Consider the following 22,360-nt stretch of genomic DNA (forward strand, 5'->3'; position numbering starts at 1 on the left):
GCTTTTGGGTAGTGATTAGGTTATGAGGGCAGAGCACCCACGAATGGTGTTACACATTATGAAAGAGGCTCCAGAGAGATTCCCCAGCCCTTCATCATGTGTGGACACAGGGAGAAGCTGGCATTTGTAATCCAGAAGAGGATCTTCCCGAGACACCAAATCTGCCAGTGCCATGAATCTGGACTTCCCAGCCTCTAGAACTTTGAGAAATAAATCTGTTGTTCATAAACTACTCAAATGTGGATTTTGCTGTAGCAGCCTGAACTAAGACAAAAATCAATAAGAGAAGGGCCTAATAAACAAATAGAAGAAAAAAAAAGGAACTACTTATAAACACACGAAAAGATATCCAATTCCACTCATTGAAAGATATAAATTTTTAAAACTATACAGAGACTATATAAAGGGCTCTCAGAATTCATAATAACGATATTTTCTGAGGAAGACAAACAAATGACCTAGAAGCACATAAAATAATGTTCAATAGCATTAGGCAACAGGAAAATGCAAATCAAAACCACAATGAAGTAACACTTCACACCCAGTAGGATGGCTATAATCAAAAGTGGAGAGAATAGCCAGTGTTGAAGAGGATGTGGAAAAATCAGAACCCTTGTGCATTGTTGGTGGGTGTGTAAAATGGTGCAGCTGCTTTGGAAAACAGTCTGATAAATCCTCAAAGAATTAAATACAAGAGCTACTATATGACCCATCAATCCCACTTCTAGGTATATTCCCAACATTAATGGAAAGATATTTCCACACACAAACTTGTACACAAGTGTTAAGAGCAGCATTATTTGTAACAGTCAAAAGATAGAAATAGCCCAAGTGTCCACTAACTGACAAATGAACATACAAAATATGCTATATCCACCCAGTAGAGTATTATTCAACCATAAAATAGAATAAACTGCTGAAACATGCTATAATGGGGATGAACCTTAAAAACATTAAACTAAGTGAAACATACCAATAACAAAAGATCACATATTATGTGACTCTGTTCATATGAAATGTCCAAGACAAGGTTATCTATAAAGACAAAGTGGAGTAACAGTTGCCTATGATGGGGCTGGTGGTTGGAGGAGTGGGAGAGTGATAGCTTAAACATATGGAGTTTCTTCTCTGGGTGATAAAAATGTTCTAGAGTGACTATGGTGGTGGTCTCACATATCTACAAATACACTAAAAACTACTGAATTATACACATTAAATGGGTGAATTATATGATGTGAACTATATCTCAATAAAACTTTAAAAAACTATGAAGAAATATCATTTTTCTCATATCTGCTTAGCAAATATTTAAAATACTTAAAACATATTGCTTAGTGAAGGAGGCTACTCTGTGTTGGTAACAGTCTATTTCATGGTTTGGGTGGCAAAGGTGAATGTATCTTCTCATAGTTACTGACATACCTCACTGTATGCAAGTTACACCTCAAGAACAAAGTCCATAAAAATACACATACACACACTGTGTTGGCGATGGAGTGGATAAAAAGACACTCTTCTTCTTTGTTACTGGGGATGTAAGTTGATAAAAGCCTTTTAGGTACATAAATTGGTAAGTTTATAAACAATAAAAGACATATGCTTTGATCCTAAAAGTATACAGTACTCACGTGTACAAAAACTTTCACTGCAACCTTGTTTGTTATAGGAAAGGTGTTGAGAAAGCTAAATGTCCATCAACTAAGGCCTAAGTAAATAATGGTATAATCATACCAGGGAATACTATATAGCTGTTAATAATAATGAGGCAGATTTACACATATTAAAATGAATCTACCTCCAAGTTATAGAATCACATGAAAAAAAGCAAGCAAGGTACCTATATATATGATATGCTACTTCTATGTGGGGAGAATATAAACCTAAGGGGGGGCAGTCAGGGTAACTATTTACATACACACATATATATATTACATCTCTGTAAGGACAAAGAAGAAACTAGTCATCACAGCTGAACTAGGAAACATTAACTTTGTGCCTTAAAAAAGTTGACATTACCATCAATTCACATAAAATCAACTCTTTCAATGTAAAAGCTATGGTACTTCAACACAGGTGAATACCATGGAGCTTCTAAAGAGAAAATTCTGCAATGCTTGCTATAAATTCTAAAACACTTCCTAATTCCCATTTCAAAAGTTCCCAAGCCATTAAATAGCAGTAGTAATAATAAACAATGACTTACATCAACACCTCCAAACAAGTCAAAAATATAAGTATTTGGATAAGTGGTTTCTTGGGTAAGTTTCCTCTCTTCAGTAACAAACGCCATAGCCTCCATGGAGAGAAGAGGAGAAATTTCCTAGTGAAAAAGGAACCAAGAAACACTGAGTTCTACCATCCAACACAAACCACACACCAAAAGAACAGTTTGCATTTTAGTCACAACTTGAATTCCCATGAAGCCAAAGACAGCCTCCACAATGAACAATAAAAAAAAAGCCAACTTACAGAAAAGCTGATATGATAAAAGTTGTTGTAATCGTAGTAGAAGCTAACTTATTAAATGCTTATTATGTACCAGGCATGGTTCTTCATAAGTTACCTCTTTTAAAAAATCCTCACAACTCTATGACGTAACAGTAATGTATTGGCCCAATTTTACAGATAAGGAAACTAAGACACAAAGAAGTTGTCAATGTCAAACAGGGTATGTGACAGAGTCAGGACTTAAACCTAGGATGTCTGGCTCCTGAGTCTGTGCTTACAAAAGAAAGCATAACTACTGTGGGTCAAACAGGAGGAAGAGTAGGAGGAATACAGGGTCCTACTCATTATGCTCTCTTCTCAGGAACCGCAAGGGAAGACGGAACCCACTGGACTAGAGCAGTAGTTCTCATACAGTGGTGAGCATCCAGTCACCTGAAGGACATGTTAAAACCCAGACTGCTGGGTCCCATCTGCAGTTTCTGATTTAACAGGTCTGGGCTGGGGCCTGAGAATGTGCATTTATCGTTAAGTACCCAAGTGATGTTGATGTTGGTCGAAGTACCACTCATCAAGAAAAAGCAGAACTCTCTCTTACAGATAACCTATTACATGACAAGCACCGGATTTCTATACTTAAGTCCATTTCATCCTTAAAATAATTCAATGAAGTGAGTATAGTTTGACCCATTTTACAGGTTAAAAAACAAAAAGCACAAAGTTGTACAAGGTCACATAATTAGTGGGAGAACTACTTCCTCTGGGTTTCATTTCTCTCATTTATAAAACTAGACTATAATTCTGCTGGCAACACAGTACAGTGGAAGCTGGTTTCAGGAGCAGGACAAATCTGGGCTCATCATGATAACCACGTGAACGTGGGTGGATTATGCTGAGTCTGTTTTCTCAACTGAGAAAGGAAATGCAGAAGACACCTGGATTTTCCTGCTCAGTATCTCCTTTTCTCTTCTTCAGGTAACAGCCCTACTTCTGTGGAAGAATACGAGGCCACACACAGATGTCAAGATAAGAAATAGACTGCCTAACTCTATTTGGCCCCTGAATTCACATCTGTGCTTTCTGAAGATGCGAGACAATAAAAAATCTTTTTCGCTAATCTGAGTGGGTTACTGTTACATGCAATCAAAGTATTTTGGACTAATCCACTAATACCACCCATCTCACAGAGTTATCATAAAAATTAAATATGCCTGGTACATAGTAAATTTCAAGTATTTGTTGAATGCATAAAGAAATGATGATTACATAGCAAGCACTCACAAATATGAATTTCCCTCTTTCATCTACCTCATATCTCAGAGATTTTGCAGGAATCAAGTGAAATAATGTATAATTCTTCACAAAATGTTTTCAAGCAAGCCTAAGACACTATAATTATTTCTATCCTAAACCAAACTGTGAGAAGATTAAGAACACAAACATCTTTTTATAAACTTTTACTTGGGAATGATTTTCAATTTACAAAAAAAGTTGTGTAGACAAAACATCTCTTCTGAAAGGTAAAGATTAAACTTATCTGGCCCTATTAATATTTAAAAATGATTTATGTGAAATAATAAACAGAACTTCACATATGAAAAACATATTTTATTATGATCAAATATAACTTGAATAGATTTTAGCTACATTAGAGCCAGTAATCTAAATTCAAAGTTGGACCTGCTTTCCCAATATGAAGTTTGACCTACTAAATCAGAAATTCTACTGGCAGGGCCCACCATTAACAAGGCTTCCAGGTGACTCTGTAACACACTCCAGATTGAGAACAACTGCCCTGGATGTCTCTGCACTCTTTCCAAGTCCCTTCACCTTCAGATGCCTGTCATACTTATCAACAACCACAAGGCCACTTCCTTGAAGTCTCACCCAAATGGGACCTTTTAAATCCCATTGAAAAAGAATGTATCCCAATCCCAGGGCAAGGCCTCCTTAATTAGGCAAGTACTAGGACAAAACACGGAGAAGGCGATGGCACCCCACTCCAGTACTGTTGCCTGGAAAATCCCATGGACGGAGGAGCCTGGAAGGCTGCAGTCCATGGGGTCACTGAGGGTCAGACACGACTGAGCGACTTCACTTTCATTTTTCACTTTCATGCATTGGAGAAGGAAATGGCAACCCACTCCAGTGTTCTTGCCTGGAGAATCCCAGGCTCCCCCGTGCTGCCCATAGGTGGGCTGCCATCTATGGGGTCGCACAGAGTCGGACATGACTGAAGTGACTTAGCAGTAGCAGCAGCAGGACAAAACAAGTGTGAATAAAACCCAGAAGTATATACACCGGGAACTTTATGGTGATTATCTCTGTGTGGTGGGATAATAGGTGATTTTTATTTTCTTCTTTGCACTTTTTCTGAACTTCCCAAATTTTCTACAGCTTACTCAATAAATACAGGCTATTTTAAAAAGCAGACTGAAAAAGAGGAATAACCCAGATGTCTGGTATCACCTGGAGGCCTGAATGCAGCCCCTCCAGTGCCCCTAACAGTTACCTTGAGGATGTTTTGGCATTCAACGAAGTCACTGTGGAGGTGGCTGGTCGCATACAGCTTAAGGAGCAGCTGCGGAATTCCACTCCATTTGGACTGTTTGTCCCTTTCCGTCAAAAAAGTTTCAGTGAACTGTAAGTCCAAAGGAAAAAAAAAAAAGAGGAAACTATTACTGGTGAGGAAAGAAGTACTAGAACATACAGCAAAAGAGAGCAGCTGGCTCCCAAATCCACCCAGGACAAGTAAGTCAAAGGTCTTTCTAGAAACCTTCCAAAGTTTCCCGACAGCCTGTAAGGTCAAAGTCCAGCTCCTGGTTTATGATACACCCCCTTCCTACCCTATCACCTACTTTCCCCTCTTAACTTCTTCTTTGCCCAATGCACACTCTAGGCTCCAAATGTATGTGTTCTCTCTCTATGCTTTGCATATGTTCTTCCCCCGTACACAGCTCTGTATAGGTATGCCACCTGTATGGGGAGAAAATAAACCTAAGGTGGGAGCAAGAGGCGTAATTATTTACACACACACATATACAGGTTTGAACTGCATGGGTCCACTTACATGAGAAATTTTCTTCAGTAGTAAATACTACAGTACTACACAATCCATGGCTGGCTGATTCCACAGGTGCAGGGAAACTGTGGGTACGGAGGGCTGACTCTTAAGTTATACAAGAATTGCGACTGAACAGTCAGCGCCCCTACGCCTCTGTGCTGTTCAAGGGTGGACTCTATGCCACAGAACATTTCTGGGCATCCTGGAAAGCTCCTCCTCCTCCCTGTCTCTTCTACCTGGAAAGCTCCTCCTCCTCCCTGTCTTTCCTACCTGGAAAGCTCCTCCTCCTCCCTGTCTCTTCTACCTAGAAAGTTCCTTCTCCTTCAAAATGCAAGCCAAAAAACCAGAAACTTTCCTTGATAGGACTTCCTCTCTCTCCTTTCTGAGAGGGTCTGGGACCTTATCTAACATTTATCGTACAGTATCATAGTTACTGGCTCATTTGTCCTAACCGCCGCCGCTACAGAGCAGGTGCCAGGCTGTGTTTACTGCGCACACCTTCTTTCTCCCCAAGGACGCCAGGCACGGAGCAGGGGCTCAGTAAGTGTCTGAAGGCATGAGCAATAGCCTAGTCTAATGACAGGTTCATTAATCATGGCAGTGTCTATTTTGGGGATATGGCATTATCGGTGCCAGAAGTGAATTATTTTCATGTAGACTTATCCCTCAATTAGATCAAAAGCTCACTGCAGCTTACAAAGGACACGCAGGTCTTCAGGAACAGCTTGGCCTATCCTGATGCACATCAGTACTCTGATCTTGGACAAGTCCCATTACTCTTCCTGAGCTTGTTTTCTTAGATTGTAAAAATAAAATAATTCAAGGGTCATGAAAGATAATGAAATGTTTCTGAATATTTGTATTAGGGTGAACCGTAGGAAATTACCATTTCTGTAGGTCTAAATGATTATCAGAAATGTTATATTCTTCAAGCAAACTCAAATTAAGGCAAACCCCAAAACAACGGAAAAAAAACAAAACACCTTTCCCTTCCTTGAAAGGAAAAAGACAGAAAATAACAATGGCTTCATGGGTCTTGGCAAAAGCAGTGCTTACAAGTTTATAGCTATAAACATTTATATTAAAAAGGAGAGCAATCTCAGATTATCTTATCTTCCATCATGAGAAACTAGGGGGAAAACGGAGTAAACCCAACCCAAAGCAAGCATGAGGAAATTAAAAATATCCTTGCAAAAATAAGTGATATAGAGAAAAGAAAAATAACAGGAAAAAAATCAACAAAATCAAATTTGGTTCTTCGAAAAGACCAACAATATTAAAAATAGTTACACTGACTAACTTACATTGACTCAAATTACTATATATTCAGGAATGAAAGAGGAAACAACTACCAATTTTAAGGAGATAAAAAGGTTTACATGGAAATACTAGGAGCAACTATATGCCAACAAACTACATAAATTAGATGAAATGTACAAATTCTCAGAAGGACACAAATAACAGAAACTAACTTAAGAAGAAACAGAAAATCTGATATACCTAAAACAATTAAAGAGATCAAATTAGTGATTTAGTACAAAAGGAAGAAAAGGAGGGAGGGATGGAGGAAGGAAACCACCCATAAAAGCCCAAGTCTAGATGCTTCACTAGTAAATTCTATTGAACATTTAAAGAGAAATTGGCAAATACTTCACAAATTCTTCCATAAAATAGAAGAAGGAACACTTCCCAACTCATTCTATGAGGCTAGTATTACCCTGATACCAAAACCAAAGACATTAAAAGAATACCTAGAAATAAACTTAATCAAGGAGGTGAAAGACCTATACTCTGAAAACTATAAAACAATGATGAAGCAAATTAAGGATGATACATAGAAATGGAAAGATATCCTGTGTCCTTGGATTAGAAGACTAGTTAAAACGTCATACACTCAAAGCAATCTACAGATTTAATGCAATCCCTATCAAAATATCCATGGCATTTTTCACAGAACTAGAACAAATTCCTAAAATGTATATGGAACCACAAAAGATCCAGAACTGCCACAACCATCCTGGAAAAAAAAAAAAAAGAACAAAGCTGATGGTATCACGCTCCCTGATTCAGACTATACTACAAAACTACAGGAACCAAAACTGCACAGTACTGGCACATGGATGCAGACACACAGATCAATGGAACGCAATAGAAAGCCCAGAAATAAACCCACCACTTACGGTCAATTAATTTATACCAAAACCAACAAGAATATACAACAGTGAAAAGACAGCCTCTTTAATAAGCAGTGTTGGGAAAACTGTATAGCTATATGTAAAACAATGGCATGTGTAACACAACACTGCAAATCAACTATACTTCAATAAAATAAATTAAAAAAAGAAATTTGAACATTTTTTCACAAAATATAAAAAATAAACTCAAAATAGATTGAAGACCTAAATGTAAGACAAGAAACCATAGAACTCTTAGAAGAGAACAGAGGCAGAACTCTGACATAAATCATTGCAGTATGTTTTCTGTGTCTCCTCAGGCAAAAGAATCAAAAACAAATAAATGGAGCCTGATTAAACGTAAAAGCCTTTGCACAGCAAAGGAAGCAATCAACAAAATGAAAAGGCAGAACCCACTGAATGATAGAAAATATTTGCAAATGATATAATAAGGGATTAATATCTAAAACATATAAACAGCTCACACAACTCAAAGCAAAACTACAAAAAACTAATTAGCACAAATTAGCATAACATTATAAATCAACTATACTTCAACAGAAAAAAAAAATATAAACAACCCAATTTAAAAATAGGCGTAAGACCTAAATGGACATTTTTTCAAAGGAGACCCACACACACACTTAGAGCTAATCAATGAGTTTGGCAAGGTTTCAGGATACAAAATCAGTATACAAAAATCACCTGAATTTCTATGCATCTGCAATGAACAATCCAAAAGTTAAAATAAGAAAGCAATCCCATTTGTAACAGCATCAAAAAGAATACTTATGAATAAATTTAACAAAATATAAGATCTGTACAATGAAACACAAAACATCATTGAAAAAAATTAAAGAAGTAAAGAATGCCTAAATAAATGGAAAGCCATTCATGCTCAGAGATTGGAAGACTTAATATTTCTAATATGGCAATATTCTCCACATTGATGAGATGGTTGGATGGCATCACTGACTCAATGGACATGAGTCTGAGTAAACTCCGGGAGTTGGTGACGGACAGGGAGGCCTGTTGTGCTGCAGTCCATGAGGTCCCAAAGAGTCGGCCACAACTGAGTGACCGAACTGAACTGATCAAAATTCCAGACGGCTTCACTGCAGAAACTGACACTACATTTATGCAGATGACACCACCCTTATGGCAGAAAGTGAAGAGGAACTAAAAAGCCTCTTGATGAAGGTGAAGGAGGAGAGTGAAAAAGTTGGCTTAAAGCTCAACATTCAGAAAACGAAGATCATGGCATCTGGTCCCATCACTTCATAAAAAGTGATATAAAAATAGATGGGGAAACAGTGGAAACAGTGTCAGACTTTATTTTTCTGGGCTCCAAAATCACTGCAGATGGTGACTGCAGCCATGAAATTAAAAGACGCTTACTGCTTGGAAGGAAAGTTATGACCAACCTAGATAGCATATTCAAAAGCAGAGACATTACTTTGCCAACAAAGGTCCGTCTAGTCAAGGCTATGGTTTTTCCAGTGGTCATGTATGGATATGACAGTTGGACTGTGAAGAAGGCTGAGCGCCGAGAATTGATGCTTTGAAACTGTGGTGTTGGAGAAGACTCTTGAGAGTCCCTTGGACTGCAAGGAGATCCAACCAGTCCATTCTGAAGGAGATCAGCCCTGGGTGTTCTCTGGAAGGAATGATGCTAAAGCTGAAACTCCAGTACTTTGGCCATCTCATGCGAAGAGTTCACTGATTGGAAAAGACTCATGCTGGGAGGGCTTGGGGCAGGAGGAGAAGGGGACAACAGAGGATGAGATGGCTGGATGGCATCAACTGACTCAGTGGACATGAGTCTGAGTGAACCCCGGGAGTTGGTGGTGGACAGGGAGGCCTGGCATGCTGCGATTCAAGGGTTCGCAAAGAGTCGGACACGACTGAGCGACTGAACTGAACTGAAGTGATACATTCTTTGCAAGTACACAGAGCATTTACAAAATGCGCAGCTGCCGGGCCATGGAGCAAATTTCAATACATATCTAAATGAATCAAAACACAAACTATGTTCTCTGACTGCAGTGCAATCAGCCTAAAATCTGTAACAGAAAGATAATTATAAAACCCTGATGTTCATAAATTAAAAAGTATACCTCCTAAAGATGCATAGGTCAAAGAAGAAATCCAAGGAAAAATTTGAAAATATTCCGAAATAAATGACAATGAAAATACTACAGATCAAAATTTGTGGGGTCCAACTAAAGCTATGACTAGTGGCCAGGATAAACTTGATACCAAAACCTGGTGAAAGGAAAATTATAGGCCATTCTCATTCATAAACACAGAAGGAAAAAAATCCTAATAAGAAAATTAGAAATCAAATTTAGCAATCTATAAAAAGGATGAAGTTTTGAATCAGAAATTCAGATTTGGTTTAATATTTGAAAAGTTTACTCAGTGTAATTCATCATATTAATAACACAAAGGAAAACAATTATATTAACATCTCAATGCAGAAAAAGCATTTTGATAGAATTCAACACAAAAACTCAGAAAAGAAGTGAACTAATAAGAGTATCTACGGAAAATATTCAACATCATACTTAATGGTTAAATGTTTAAGGCTCTCCCTCTTAGGTCAGTGACATGCCACTTTAATTCACTGTAAAGGAGCATCCCAAACAGCAGTTAGGTAAGAAAAAAAAGATGCAAGATAGGAAGGGATAAAATAAAAGCTTCAATTGCAGATATACTTGCAGATGACTGTACACACACACAATCCAAAATAATCTAAAGTATTAAAATACAGGAGCAATATAAACACTGCAGCAATACAAAAACCAATCTTGTTTTTATATTACAGCTACAGTTAGAAAACATGATTTTTAAAATGCTATTTACGATACCATCAAATCATATCAAACACCAAGGAATGAATCTAACAAAGACCACTACATAGAAAACTATAAAATATCATCAAGAGAGATTAGGAAGATTAAGTCAGAGAAAAAGAGATGTAAGGGAAGGAGAGAATGAGTGTGCAGTATTGAATAGACTGAAAGCAAACCCAATCAAAATTCTGTTGTAAAAATGTACACACTCATTCAAAAATGTATATGGAAATGGCAAAGGACCAAGAAGAGCCAAGGAATTCTTGACGAAAACTAGGAGAAGCTACTCTTCTGATTCAATATTCTATAACCAAAATCAACACATAAAATTACAGAAAATAAGAATTGGTATTAGCATAAGGGCAAACGGACAAATTAAAGGAACAGAACAGACATGAAACAGACGTGAAAACAAATACTACACAGCACTGGAGGGACAAAAAAAGACTTTTCAATAAGCAACTGGTCAACTCGATATCTCTATGGAAAAGCTCACACCACACCCAAAAATAAATTCCAAGTGGAACATATGTTTCAATGGCAAAGGCAAAACAGTAAAGCTTCTAGAAGATAAGCAGAGTATCTTCATGACCTTAGAGTAGGTAAAGATTTATTAAACAGAATACAAAAAGCACTAACCATAAGGGAAAATAGTGGTATTAAAATTAAGCACTTCTGTTTACCAAAAGATCTTTTGAGAGACTAACAAGGCAAGCCACCAAATAAGAGAAGATATCTGCCAAATATAACTACAAAGGGCTCATATCCAGCAAATAAAAAGAACTTTGTTTTAAATGAAAAACCCCACCAGAAAAATATGTAAAAGATTTAGACAGGTAATCCACAAGACAGAAAGTCCAAATGGCCAATAAACTCCTGAAAAGATGCTTAACTTCACTAGTCATGCTGCTGCTGCTGCTAAGTCGCTTCAGTCGTGTCCGCCTCTGTGCGACCCCATAGACGGCCTCCCAGCAGGCTCCCCGTCCCTGGGATTCTCCAGGCAAGAACAATGGAGTGGGTTGCCATTTCCTTCTCCAATGCATGAAAGTGAAAAGTGAAAGTGAAGTCGCTCAGTCGTGTCCAACTCTTCGCAACCGCATGGACTGCAGCCTACCAGGCTCCCCCGTCCCTGGGATTTTCCAGGCAAGAGTGCTGGAGCGGGGTGCCATTGCCTTCTCCGTCACTAGTCATGAGGGAAACACAAACTAAAATCATGAGACGCCACTTCTCACACACTAGAATGACTAAAAAGACTGGCAACACCACAGGTTAGTCAGAACATGGAACAGGAGCTCACATACACTGCTGGTGGGACTGTAAATTAGTACAACCATTTGGGAAACTGTTTAGCTGATGATGCTAAACCTATGTATATCCTATAACCTAGGAATTCTACGTTTAAGTATACACCCCAAAGAAATTGCACAGATATGCTTCAAGAGACAAGTACAAGAATGTTCACATAAGCATTATTCAAAACCGCCAAAAACTGGAAAGATCCCAAATACTCATCAAAATTACAATGAATTAACTGTGGTTTAATACTATATAGCAATCAAAATGAATGAACTACATCTTTACCTGTCATCAGGGATGAATCTCACAATGTGGACTGAAAGAAGGCAGAAGGCAGACTTAGTACATACTGTTTGATTCTATGTATGTAGGTATGTATGCATATGCGGGCTCAGGCGTGTCCAACTCTTTATGACCCCATGGACTATAGCCTACCAGGCTCTTCTGTCCATGGGATTTTCCAGGCAAGAATACTGGAGTGGGTTGCCATTTCCTCCACCAGGAAATCTTCCCAATCCAGGGATTGAACCTGAGTCTCCTGGACAGGCAGGCAGAGTCTCTACCACTGTGCCACCTGGGAAGCCCTGATGCTATTTGTATAAAGTATAAAAACTAGTATGACTAAATGCAAAGTTAGAAGTTACACTAGCGATTTCATTTGAGGGGAAGAAGAGTAGATAGAGAGGTTAGTAAGGAGTACAGAGGTGATGCAGTATTTGCTACATAGTAGGTAATTTTGAGCTGTTCATTTATCTTTGTGCATTTCAACACAGAAAGTTTTGTAAATGCCTGAAATAAAATAGTCTTATGTAGTGACTATGGAAGGATCTCGACAATACATTTGTAAGTGAAAAAAGCTAGAAGCACATAGCACGTATAGTGTGTATACAGACTACACAACAGTATGTATAGGACAGTATCACTTGTGTAAGGAAGACTATAGAGACACATTTGCTTTCCTAAGCTTAGACAGAGGGATCCACAAGAAATCAATAACCAGAGTTGCATCTGGGAGTAGAACTGGAGGGAGATAGGAGAGGTGGCAGCAGGCCATCTGTAAGGCAGACTCACTTTCTCCCTTTTGTACATGAGTATATGTTACTCAAAACAAATGTTATCTCCGGCAGAGAGGGACTGACATGAAAGGGGAATTAAATATATTAATAACTTCTCAAATTTGGCCATGGGTACATGTTTACTGTGGCAATACACTGGTATTACTTATTACAGCTTTTTAAAGGTCAAATATTTAACAATAAACCTAAAGAAAAAAAGCCAACTCTATGCACAATGGCATACTGTGGACGTTCAATAAATGTTACGTTCCCCGCCCTAATCCCAAATATCTAAACTTGTCTCCCACCGATCTCCCACAGGAGCACTTCACTTTCTCTTCTGTCTTCTAATGGCCAGTTATGAGGACTTTCTCAATGGTGTTCCTGAGAAATATCTATGCTACTGTTAAAAGTCTACTCATTCTTCAGAACCAACTCACGTCTCACTTATTCTATGAAGTTCTCCAAAGCAATCATAGCCCAAACTTCAAAAGAGAGAAGATGTCTTTTAAAAATAGGAAGATCCTAAGAGAACACTTAGTGCAATCATTTGCAGAGGGGTTAGTCAGGTGATAGACATGATTTCATCTTAGTTGTTACATATTTTAATGTACATCTACCAAAGTGTACCCATAATGAATAAGAAGACTTTCATCAATGCATATTATAGGTAAAATTACAGAAGACCAGAAAAAGAGACGACCCTAAAAGCTCTTAGGAGGTAAGGAATGGGCATATAGGTCATGTACAAAGGATGGGGCATGAGAACAGAACCTTTCGACAGTTACACCAAGTGTTTAAAGACAATGGAATAATATGCCATTAAAACTCTAACGGAAAATAACTTCTAACTTAGAATTATATACCCAGCTAAACTAAACACTCAAGTATAAGAAAAAAAAGACATTTTCAGACATACAAACTTAAAAGAAAGTTACCTCCCATGTATGCTTTCTTAGGTGGCTACTAGAGAATGTACTCCAAGAGAAAGGAACACAGGATTCAGAAAACAGAGATCCAAAACATGAGAAAAAGAAACAAAATGTCCTGAATTTGGTGAAGGGAAACCCCCAAAATTCAGCAATACAGCTATTCTAGCAAGTAACTAGTCCAAGCTGAGGTGGGCCAGAGGGTTCCAAGAAGAATTTCTTTTTAAAAGAAAAAAGTAGGAGTTTTAGAATTTGGTAATAAATTGTAACAAAAAGTAAAGCAAATTTTATAAGGATGATTATAGTGAAAGAAGCCAGACTCAAAAGGCTACATATGGAATGATTCCATTTCTGTGACAGTCAGTAAAACAGCCTAACAGGATAGACAACAGATGCGCAGCTGCCAAGGGATGGTGGTGGGGAAGGGTATGATTCCATTTCTGTGACAGTCAGTAAAACAGCATAACAGGACAGACAACAGATGCGCAGCTGCCAAGGGATGGTGGTGGGGAAGGGTAGACTACTACAGGGGAACTTCCTGAATCTTAACTACAGTGGTGGTCACACAACTATGTGTGTTTGTCAAAACTTACAGAACTATACACTGGAAGGGTGAATTCTACTATACCCAGGTTTCAATTTAAAAAGTAGGGAAAGAAAGGGCAGCTTTTAACTAAGAAAAACGCATTATACAGAATATAATTGTTGCATACTATATGGCTCTGCCATAAACAATTATATCTTATCACTATCATCATAATGAAAATACCAATGGCCAAAACTGACATAACCACATTAGAAGAATCATGGAGACCAATTGTATGGCACAGGGTGCTGTGAATTAAACCCTCATCCTCTACAAGAGGAAGAGAAAAGATAACCTTTAAAACTGTATAGTCAAGTATTAGCCTTATGTCATTTAGAATATTGGCTTTCCTGTTTTGTGGACTCTTCACCTGCAAAAGAAAACAGCCACAGTGTGGACAGTGACTGCCCGGGGAGAGTGGGACTTGGGGTGAAAAGTGGGGGCACTGCTGTTATTTTTCCGCAAGGTTCATGATACCCAGAGATTCTCCAAATCATAATCGAAATAGCTTCACACGGAATTTCTTTTACTACTACCAGTTTGTCTTACAAGGCACTTACTCTCATTTAAAAATAATCATCTGGGTTTTGTTTTCCTTGTGAGCATCTGAGTAAGTATGATGAAAAGAGCCACTATCCAGGCATCTTCAAAGCTGAATTTTTGGCAGGTGTTGTATGGGTTTTTTCTCTTGGAGTACTTGTGGTTTGACAGTTTATAGGAGTGATAATCTCTTACATCATGCTGCCTAAGCTGTCAACCTATTTAGTAAATGTGACACTTCCAGACATTTACAGTTTTTGTTGACTTATTTCTGTCTTTAGTGCTTTTCTTCTTAAATAATTAAATGATGAATTCCATAAACATAAAATGTATGTTTTATTTGTTTAGTTCTAAGTGTAAGATATCAAATGCCTCGAAATAAATTAAGTGCAAGTAAATAGCCTTCTTAAAGATTAATGAAGATTAAATACCTTTAATTAATGAAGATAAAAGACATTGTTAGATTCTGCTAATATTAACCAATGAATGCTTGCATCCACTTTAATGGGATCTGTTATGTTTTAATATAATTAAAAGTGAATTTTATGGTTTGTGAATATAAAAACCTGTTTAAATATTATCCATATTTTTAAAAGAATTTATCCTACTGGGGGGTTTTCAATATCAAATTATCCTTGACAGGCAAAGAGGACAGTATTTGATTTGAACCTCTAGGTTTCAAATGTTAATGCTTAGAACAAGGCTGAAAGAGACAGTACCAATTGAAAATTAGAAAAAAAAAAGAGGGGTCAATCTAAAAAGATACATATGAAGTAAATAACACCCAGGTAGAAGTTAGATATACCAATAATCACAAAGGAAGTGATGACTGGAATTTGGGAAACAGAACAGGATGCCATAAGCCAGCCTATCATTAGATTTCCAAACTGAAGTGGTATCTTTAGGTGTTGTGGGTCATGACCTGTTGAGTTGCCTTGCCTAGTCTATCACTTTCCCGCAATTCCCACTGACCATGCAGGGTCCTGTGCACCCCAGGGAAGGAAACTGCATTTGATACCAACTGCCACTGGAGGGTTTTAGGCAAAGGATTATAAGATCTGATTTGTTTTAGGGATCAAATGTGCTGATAAATCTGGACAGGCTCTGTAAACACTAAAGCATCATACCAGCATATTTTATTACCTGACAGAGGACAAACTGAAAGGGAGAGATGAAAATAAGGCACACTAAAATCCAACTAGGAAAGCCCCATTTTAAATCATTCAGCCCGGAGTCTTCTCCCAGGCTCCTCCCAAGTTCCATTTGGGACTTGAGGAAGATCAGGTTTGGTGGGCTGTATTTGCCATATTAAGTTTTTGAGGTGCCCATTAGATGTCTGTGTGGAGATGCTGAGAAAGTATTTGGATATATCCAACTGGAGCTAAAGGGGGGAACCAGGATGGAAATACAGATTTAGGATCTATCAGAATATAGTTTTGCTAAAAACAATACTTGCTAATCTTTATAGCGTGACTACTATATTTTAGACACCATTTTAAGTGCTTTACATGTATAAATGCTCTTGGTCCTTACCACAGCCTTACCAAGCTAGAGCCCATGATTATCTCTATTTTATAAATGAAGAAACTGAGGCAAAAAGAGATTAAACTACTTGTTCAAAGACACACAGCAAGTATGTACCAGAGCTGGGATTCAAATCTAAGTAATCTGACTCCAGAACTCTTTAAAGCCATGGGACTGTGTGGGATATACAAAGAGACAGCCCCGAGAAAGACAAAGCCCTCAGATACAGTATTTCAAGTCAAACAATTTCCTGAGTCCTGAGGATCAAATGACTGGTGCTGTTTCAGGCTCTGCAGACACATAAAAAAATAAAACACAGTCTTTCAAGAGGCCCAGTCTCAGATCTATGAGCTGATAACAACTATTTACTGAGCATCTACTATATGCCATACACTGGGCAAGCTTTTTAGATATATTATTCTACTTACTCCTCCCCCAATAGCACTAAGAAGATGTTACCATTGCCATTTTAGAAATAACGAAACTGAGGTTAAGAGAGGTTACATAATATAACCTAGCAGTAAATGACAGAACTAGGGTTCAATACAGGTCCATCTTACTTCAAAATCTGGTTTTTCCCAAGGAATTCCTGCTACATGCTACAACACAGATGAACCTTGAGGACATTGTGCTAAGTTAAATATGCCAGGCACAAAAAGACAAACAATGCATGATTCCACTTATATGAGGAATTTAACGTAATCAAATTCATGGAAACAGAAAGTAGAAGAACGGTGGTTACCAGGGGCTGTGAGAAGGGAAAAAGAGTAGTTTAATGGCTCAAGTTTCAGATATACAAGATGAAAAAATTCTGGAGATCTGCTTCACAACAATATGAATACTTACTGACTGCACACTTAAAAATGAATGAGTTGGTAAACTTTACATTCATTATGTGTTTAAAACGCAAAGAAGAAAATTTTAACCTGGTCTTTCCAAGTATTCCACAGGCCATAAGAGAATATACTCACTGTGTCATGGAAATACCTGTGAGGAACTCATTTGCTCTGCAACGTGGGGGAGGAAAAGGAGTGGAACAAGGAAGAGATCAAACAAAGTTACTAAGAAGTGACACATTTGAAAGATGAAGATTCCCACTTTATCTTCACTATAGTTTTGGGAAGGAACCGCAGTCTCAACCTCTGAAATAGCTCCCACACCTGTCTGTATGCAACTTGATTACCATACTAATGGTGGTAATTAATGTGGTAATCAATTATTACCACAGATTATAAATGGGGCTCAAGAACATTCCAGTACCTTCTATCCGATGAGTTTCTCCAGTCTCCTTCCATTCCAAGTCATCCAGCATTGGGTACAAATAAATGTAAAGAACTTAATTTTCTTTCATTCATTAAGTTAAAGAACTCTGGTGGCTCTCTATTGCTCTCAGAACACAGAAGATTATCAAGAAGACCGCTTAGGAGCAAATTACCTAATCTTTCTGAGCCTGTTTGTTCATCGGTGTTAAGAGATGAGTCCTGACACTTGATTCAAAAGACTTGAGAATGAAACAAAGACACTGTATAACTTGCACAATGCTTGATCCAAAGTATGTACTCAATAAAGGTGAGTTAAGTTCCCTTTCTGCCCGTTCCTACCTACTCAGGTCAGTAAGAGTCTTTGGGTTAAAGGACAGAGCAAGTATTTCCAGGATCTTAAGGCAGATAGAGAAGAATGCAAAGGGAAAAAAGTTGCTCATCTATGGTTATCTTATGGCAAGGAAAATACTGCTCACCCAGAACTGCTTCTTCATCTGTAACCCTATACAAACACACATATACATATGTCCTTTTAACCATATAATATTAAAATGCCTCAAAACTAAGTTACTATGAAAAATCTCACTCTCATTCTCTCCCTCATCTACCCAATTCCCACTCCACCAATCACTTTATTAGTTTCCTGTACATACTTAAAAGTTTCTTTATGTAAAAGCTGTCCTTAAGTTAAGCTAATGTTTTACAGGGGTGTTTACAAGGTAAGTTCTGGGAACAAGGTGAGGGGGAAGGGGAGGAGCAAGCAACCTTGGTCTTATTCATCCTGATTTACCCTAAAACAGTGTCCTTCATTCATTAAAAAAAAAAAAAAAAAAAAACCCAAAACTAATCATATAATAGGCACGTAGCGTAAGCTAGATAACAAGTACTGCATTAATATTAACTGATTACCCTTCAGCTTTTTACTATGCACCAGAAACTTACTTAACGCTTTACACAATTGTCTTTGATCCTCACAACACCTTAACAGGTTGGTTACTAATAATCATCTTCATTTTACAAATGAGGAAACTGAGGCACAGAAAGGTAAACTTGCCCAACCAAGAGACAGCAGGGTTCTGAATCCAGGCCTGACTCCGGAACCCTAGCTGTTAACCATGACGCTTTACACACGCAACACAGATACAGTCCCTGCACCCGTTGGAGCTCAGCCTAATGTAAGATACAGGCGAGAAAAAGAGTAGACAACAAAGAAATACGTAATTAGAGACTAAGAAAGTAATGTGAACGAAACGAATTCTGGGCTGTAACTGAATAACAATGGGGACCTACTTTAGAAGGGGGGGAGGGGTTATGTCAAGGAAAGGCCTCTCCGAGATAATGACATTTATGATGACTGGGGAACCGTTTGGTGGCTGCAATGATGACCCACCGCCCAGTTCATCAAGGAGAAACTCGCGGCCCGTAGAGGCTAAAGCAAACTCGCCCAGGGTCCCCCAGACGTGCAGACGTGGCGCAAGGAAGGGAGGATCCAGGAGCTGGGCCCAGGACTCGTACACGCCATCAGTGCCCGATGCAGCCCAGCCCGGCTCGGCCCCTAACCCGGAGCCTCTAGCCTGCCGCTGCCCACTGCTCCGCCGCGGCTGACAGCGTCGGGACAGCCTACAGAGAGGCCCAGCGACCGGCCAAGAGGGGTCAGGCCCGTACTGCGGCGGCCTGGAAGGCCTCTTCCCCGGCCCCCCGCCAGCTCCCGCCCGGTCCACCCCGCCCCGCCCCTCCGGGCCGGCTTCATACCTGCACGGCCCGGGCCAAGCCCCGGCCGGTCAGCTGGCCCTGCCGCAGCTGCAGCAGAATGTTACCCGGCCGCGGCCGGCCGCCCCATCCGCCCCAGGCCGCCACCGTTGCCGCCGCCCGTCGCCCTCGGCCGGCCCCAGACCCAGCAGCCGCCGGCGCCGCCGCCATGTCTCCTCGTCCTACAAACAGGAAGCAAGCGGCCCCGGGGCCGCGGAGATTTCTACGGGGCGGCAGAGGGGTCGCCGCAGCGCCCCCAGTGGGCCGACGGCGGAGGCGCAGGCCGCGTGGCAGGGGCTGTGCGTGCCGCGGGGTCTGCCGGGAAATGTAGTCTTGTTCGCAAGCGGGCAGATGAGAGCGAGCGATGAGTGGTTTCTTGCGCCACTTGTCCTTCTGGCCCCTCGGTCCAGCATTTCACTGAGGTCCCTCGAGGTCGAAGACAAGTCCCTGCGTGCGCAGTCTCCCATTTCTTGCCAATTTGGGGAGGTTACAGTCAAATGACTAGGAAAAGATCTTGGGTTCCAGACCAGGACCAGGCCGCCTGTTCTGATTCCCACCTGCTTCTTTCTGCTGAGACTCGCCACGGACCTCCCTGAGCTTCATTTTCCCGAGTTCATTCAATCAATAGTTCCTGGGAGCCTATTCAGCCAATACATAGTTCCTTGGAGCCAGCTCTGCGCCCAGCACCGAGCGGTCCCTGGAAAAGCAGTGGTGAGCAGAGAAGATAACTAGGTCCCTGTTTTGGAATGCGAGTTACAGGGGAAGACAGCACATCCCTACTCAGACGCACAGTAGGGTAAGTTGTGTAACTTGGTAGGTTGCTGTGAAGTTAAATGAAATAATGGAAGGGAAAATGGTTGGTAAATTGTGACATCATATTCACTGTCAGAGGAAACTTGACCTGATTTCTCCCCACCAGTATGTTCTTACTCTACTCTGAGCCCACATAATCATGCTTTTGGCAAACTTCTGTGGTAGGATCGTGGTGTCTCCTTGCCTTTTTTCATTCTGGGAAGGGGTCTTGTATTAATAACATAAATGAAAGAGGAATGGTGGGTGTAGTGCAATAAGGAATGGTGGAGGTTGTAACTCATAATTTACTGCCCAAACCAGAACATTGTTAAGAATGAAAAAGTGCTATTAATTACAACAGGACAGTAGGCATATAAAGAGGCTGTTTCTGGTAAACTGGGATTGTGGTCGTCGTCCTCATTCCCATCTGCAGGGAGTGAGCTCTACTCGCCTTCAGCAGGTTGTTGCTAAATCGTCTGGTTTTTTCCAGAAAGGCCAAAAGTCTGAATTTTTATGTGAAATTACCCAATTTTGAAAACCCCAAGGGCCAAATAAAACCCTATTTGTGACCCCTGAAACAAAGAGATCAAGATCAGATTCCGGTATACATGGAAATTTAACATGTGGTAAGGGAGACATTTCAAATCAATGGGGAAAGAAAAAAAAAAGTTAGGTGTTGAACTTTACACCAAAAGCTAAAATGAATCTCAGACATACTAAAAGTGGTATGTAACAAAATCAAAGTACAGTTTTAAAGCTGGATTGTGCTAATGGTTATACAACCATAAGTTGGCTACAAATAATTAGACTCAAAGTGGGCGAGTTTTATTGTATGTAAATTATACCTCATAAATTTATGATATGTAAATTATATATGTTAAAAATCAAAGTATAAAAACAGTAGAAGTGAATCTATGGGACTACTTTTATGATTTGGGAGTAGGAAAGTTCTTCTCAATCATAAAACCCAGAAGTCACGAAGAGGAAAAGATTGACAAGTTTGACCGTAGCAACATTAAAGCTTTCTGTATAAGACACTGTAGTGTTAGTCACTCATTCCTGTCCAACTCTTTTCGACCCTTTGGACTGTAGCCTGCCAGGCTCCTCTGTCCATGGGATTCTCCAGGCAAGAATACTGGAGTGGGTTGCCATTTCCTTCTCCAGGGGATCTTCCCAACCTGGGGATTGAACTCAGGTCTCCCGCATTGCAGGCAGATTCTTTACTGTCTGAGCCACCAGGGAAGCCCCATAAGACAGCATAAACAACCATAAAAGGCAAGGAATATTCTGGGAAACAGTCAGTATCCAGAATGTGTGAGGAACTTCTCATCCCCAGGAAGCTTTCTGAATGGTTTGCTTTCTCATGCACTCCAGGTTTCTATTCAAGGAGAGACCTTCCCTACCATCCATATAAAAACAGCACTCACACTCCTTACTTACGCTCTCCATCTTATTACCTGCTTTGTTTGACCTAACATGGTTTTCTTTCTGCACCCCTCCCCCTGCCTAGAGGATAATCTGGGTCTTTGTTCATTGCTGCATTTATATCCCCAGCACATAGAATAGAACTTGACACATAGTAGGTGGTCAAATATGTTTATTGGCTCAGTAAATTAATGAACAGATGCGTTATTCAGTTCAGTTCATTCGCTCAGTCGTGTCCGACTCTTTGCGACCCCATGAACCGCAGCATACCAGGCCTCAGGCCTCCCTGTCCATCATCAACTCCCAGAGTCTGCCCAAACCCATGTCCATTGAGTCAGTGATGCCATCCAACCATCTCACCCTATGTCGTCCCCTTCTCCTCCTGCCCTCAATCTTTCCCAGCATCAGGGTCTTTTCCAATGAGTCAGCTCTTCGCATCAGGTGGCCAAAGTATTGGAGTTTCAGCTTCAACATCAGTCATTCCAATGAACACTCAGGACTGATCTCCTTTAGGATGGACTGGTTGGATCTCCTTGCAGTCCAAGGGACTCTCTCAAGAGTCTTCTCCAACATCACAGTTCAAAAGCATCAATTCTTCAGCACTCAGCTTTCTCTATAGTCCAACTCTCACATCCATACATGACTACTGGAAAAACCATAGCCT

The 22,360-nt window shown here is 39.8% G+C and overlaps 1 protein-coding gene across 2 annotated transcripts in view; it reads right to left on the minus strand.

Moving 5' to 3' along the window:
• TRPC4AP (transient receptor potential cation channel subfamily C member 4 associated protein) overlaps positions 1 to 19,869 on the minus strand; it is a 69,549-nt gene extending 49,680 nt beyond the window's left edge. The window contains exons 1-3 of one of the 2 annotated variants that reach the window (XM_070381635.1): positions 19,483 to 19,869; positions 4,958 to 5,086; positions 2,204 to 2,320 (exon numbers count right to left, since the gene is read on the minus strand). In XM_070381635.1, the coding sequence (XP_070237736.1) occupies positions 2,204 to 2,320; positions 4,958 to 5,086; positions 19,483 to 19,650 (414 nt within the window). In that variant the 5' untranslated portion in view covers positions 19,651 to 19,869. The remainder of the gene's footprint in view (positions 1 to 2,203; positions 2,321 to 4,957; positions 5,087 to 19,482) is intronic. The other variant, XM_070381634.1, reaches the window with a different exon arrangement.
• Positions 19,870 to 22,360: the final 2,491 nt, after the last annotated feature.

The sequence above is a fragment of the Bos mutus genome, chromosome 13 (genome assembly GCF_027580195.1).
Source record: "Bos mutus isolate GX-2022 chromosome 13, NWIPB_WYAK_1.1, whole genome shotgun sequence".
Taxonomy (NCBI): Eukaryota; Metazoa; Chordata; class Mammalia; order Artiodactyla; family Bovidae; genus Bos; species Bos mutus.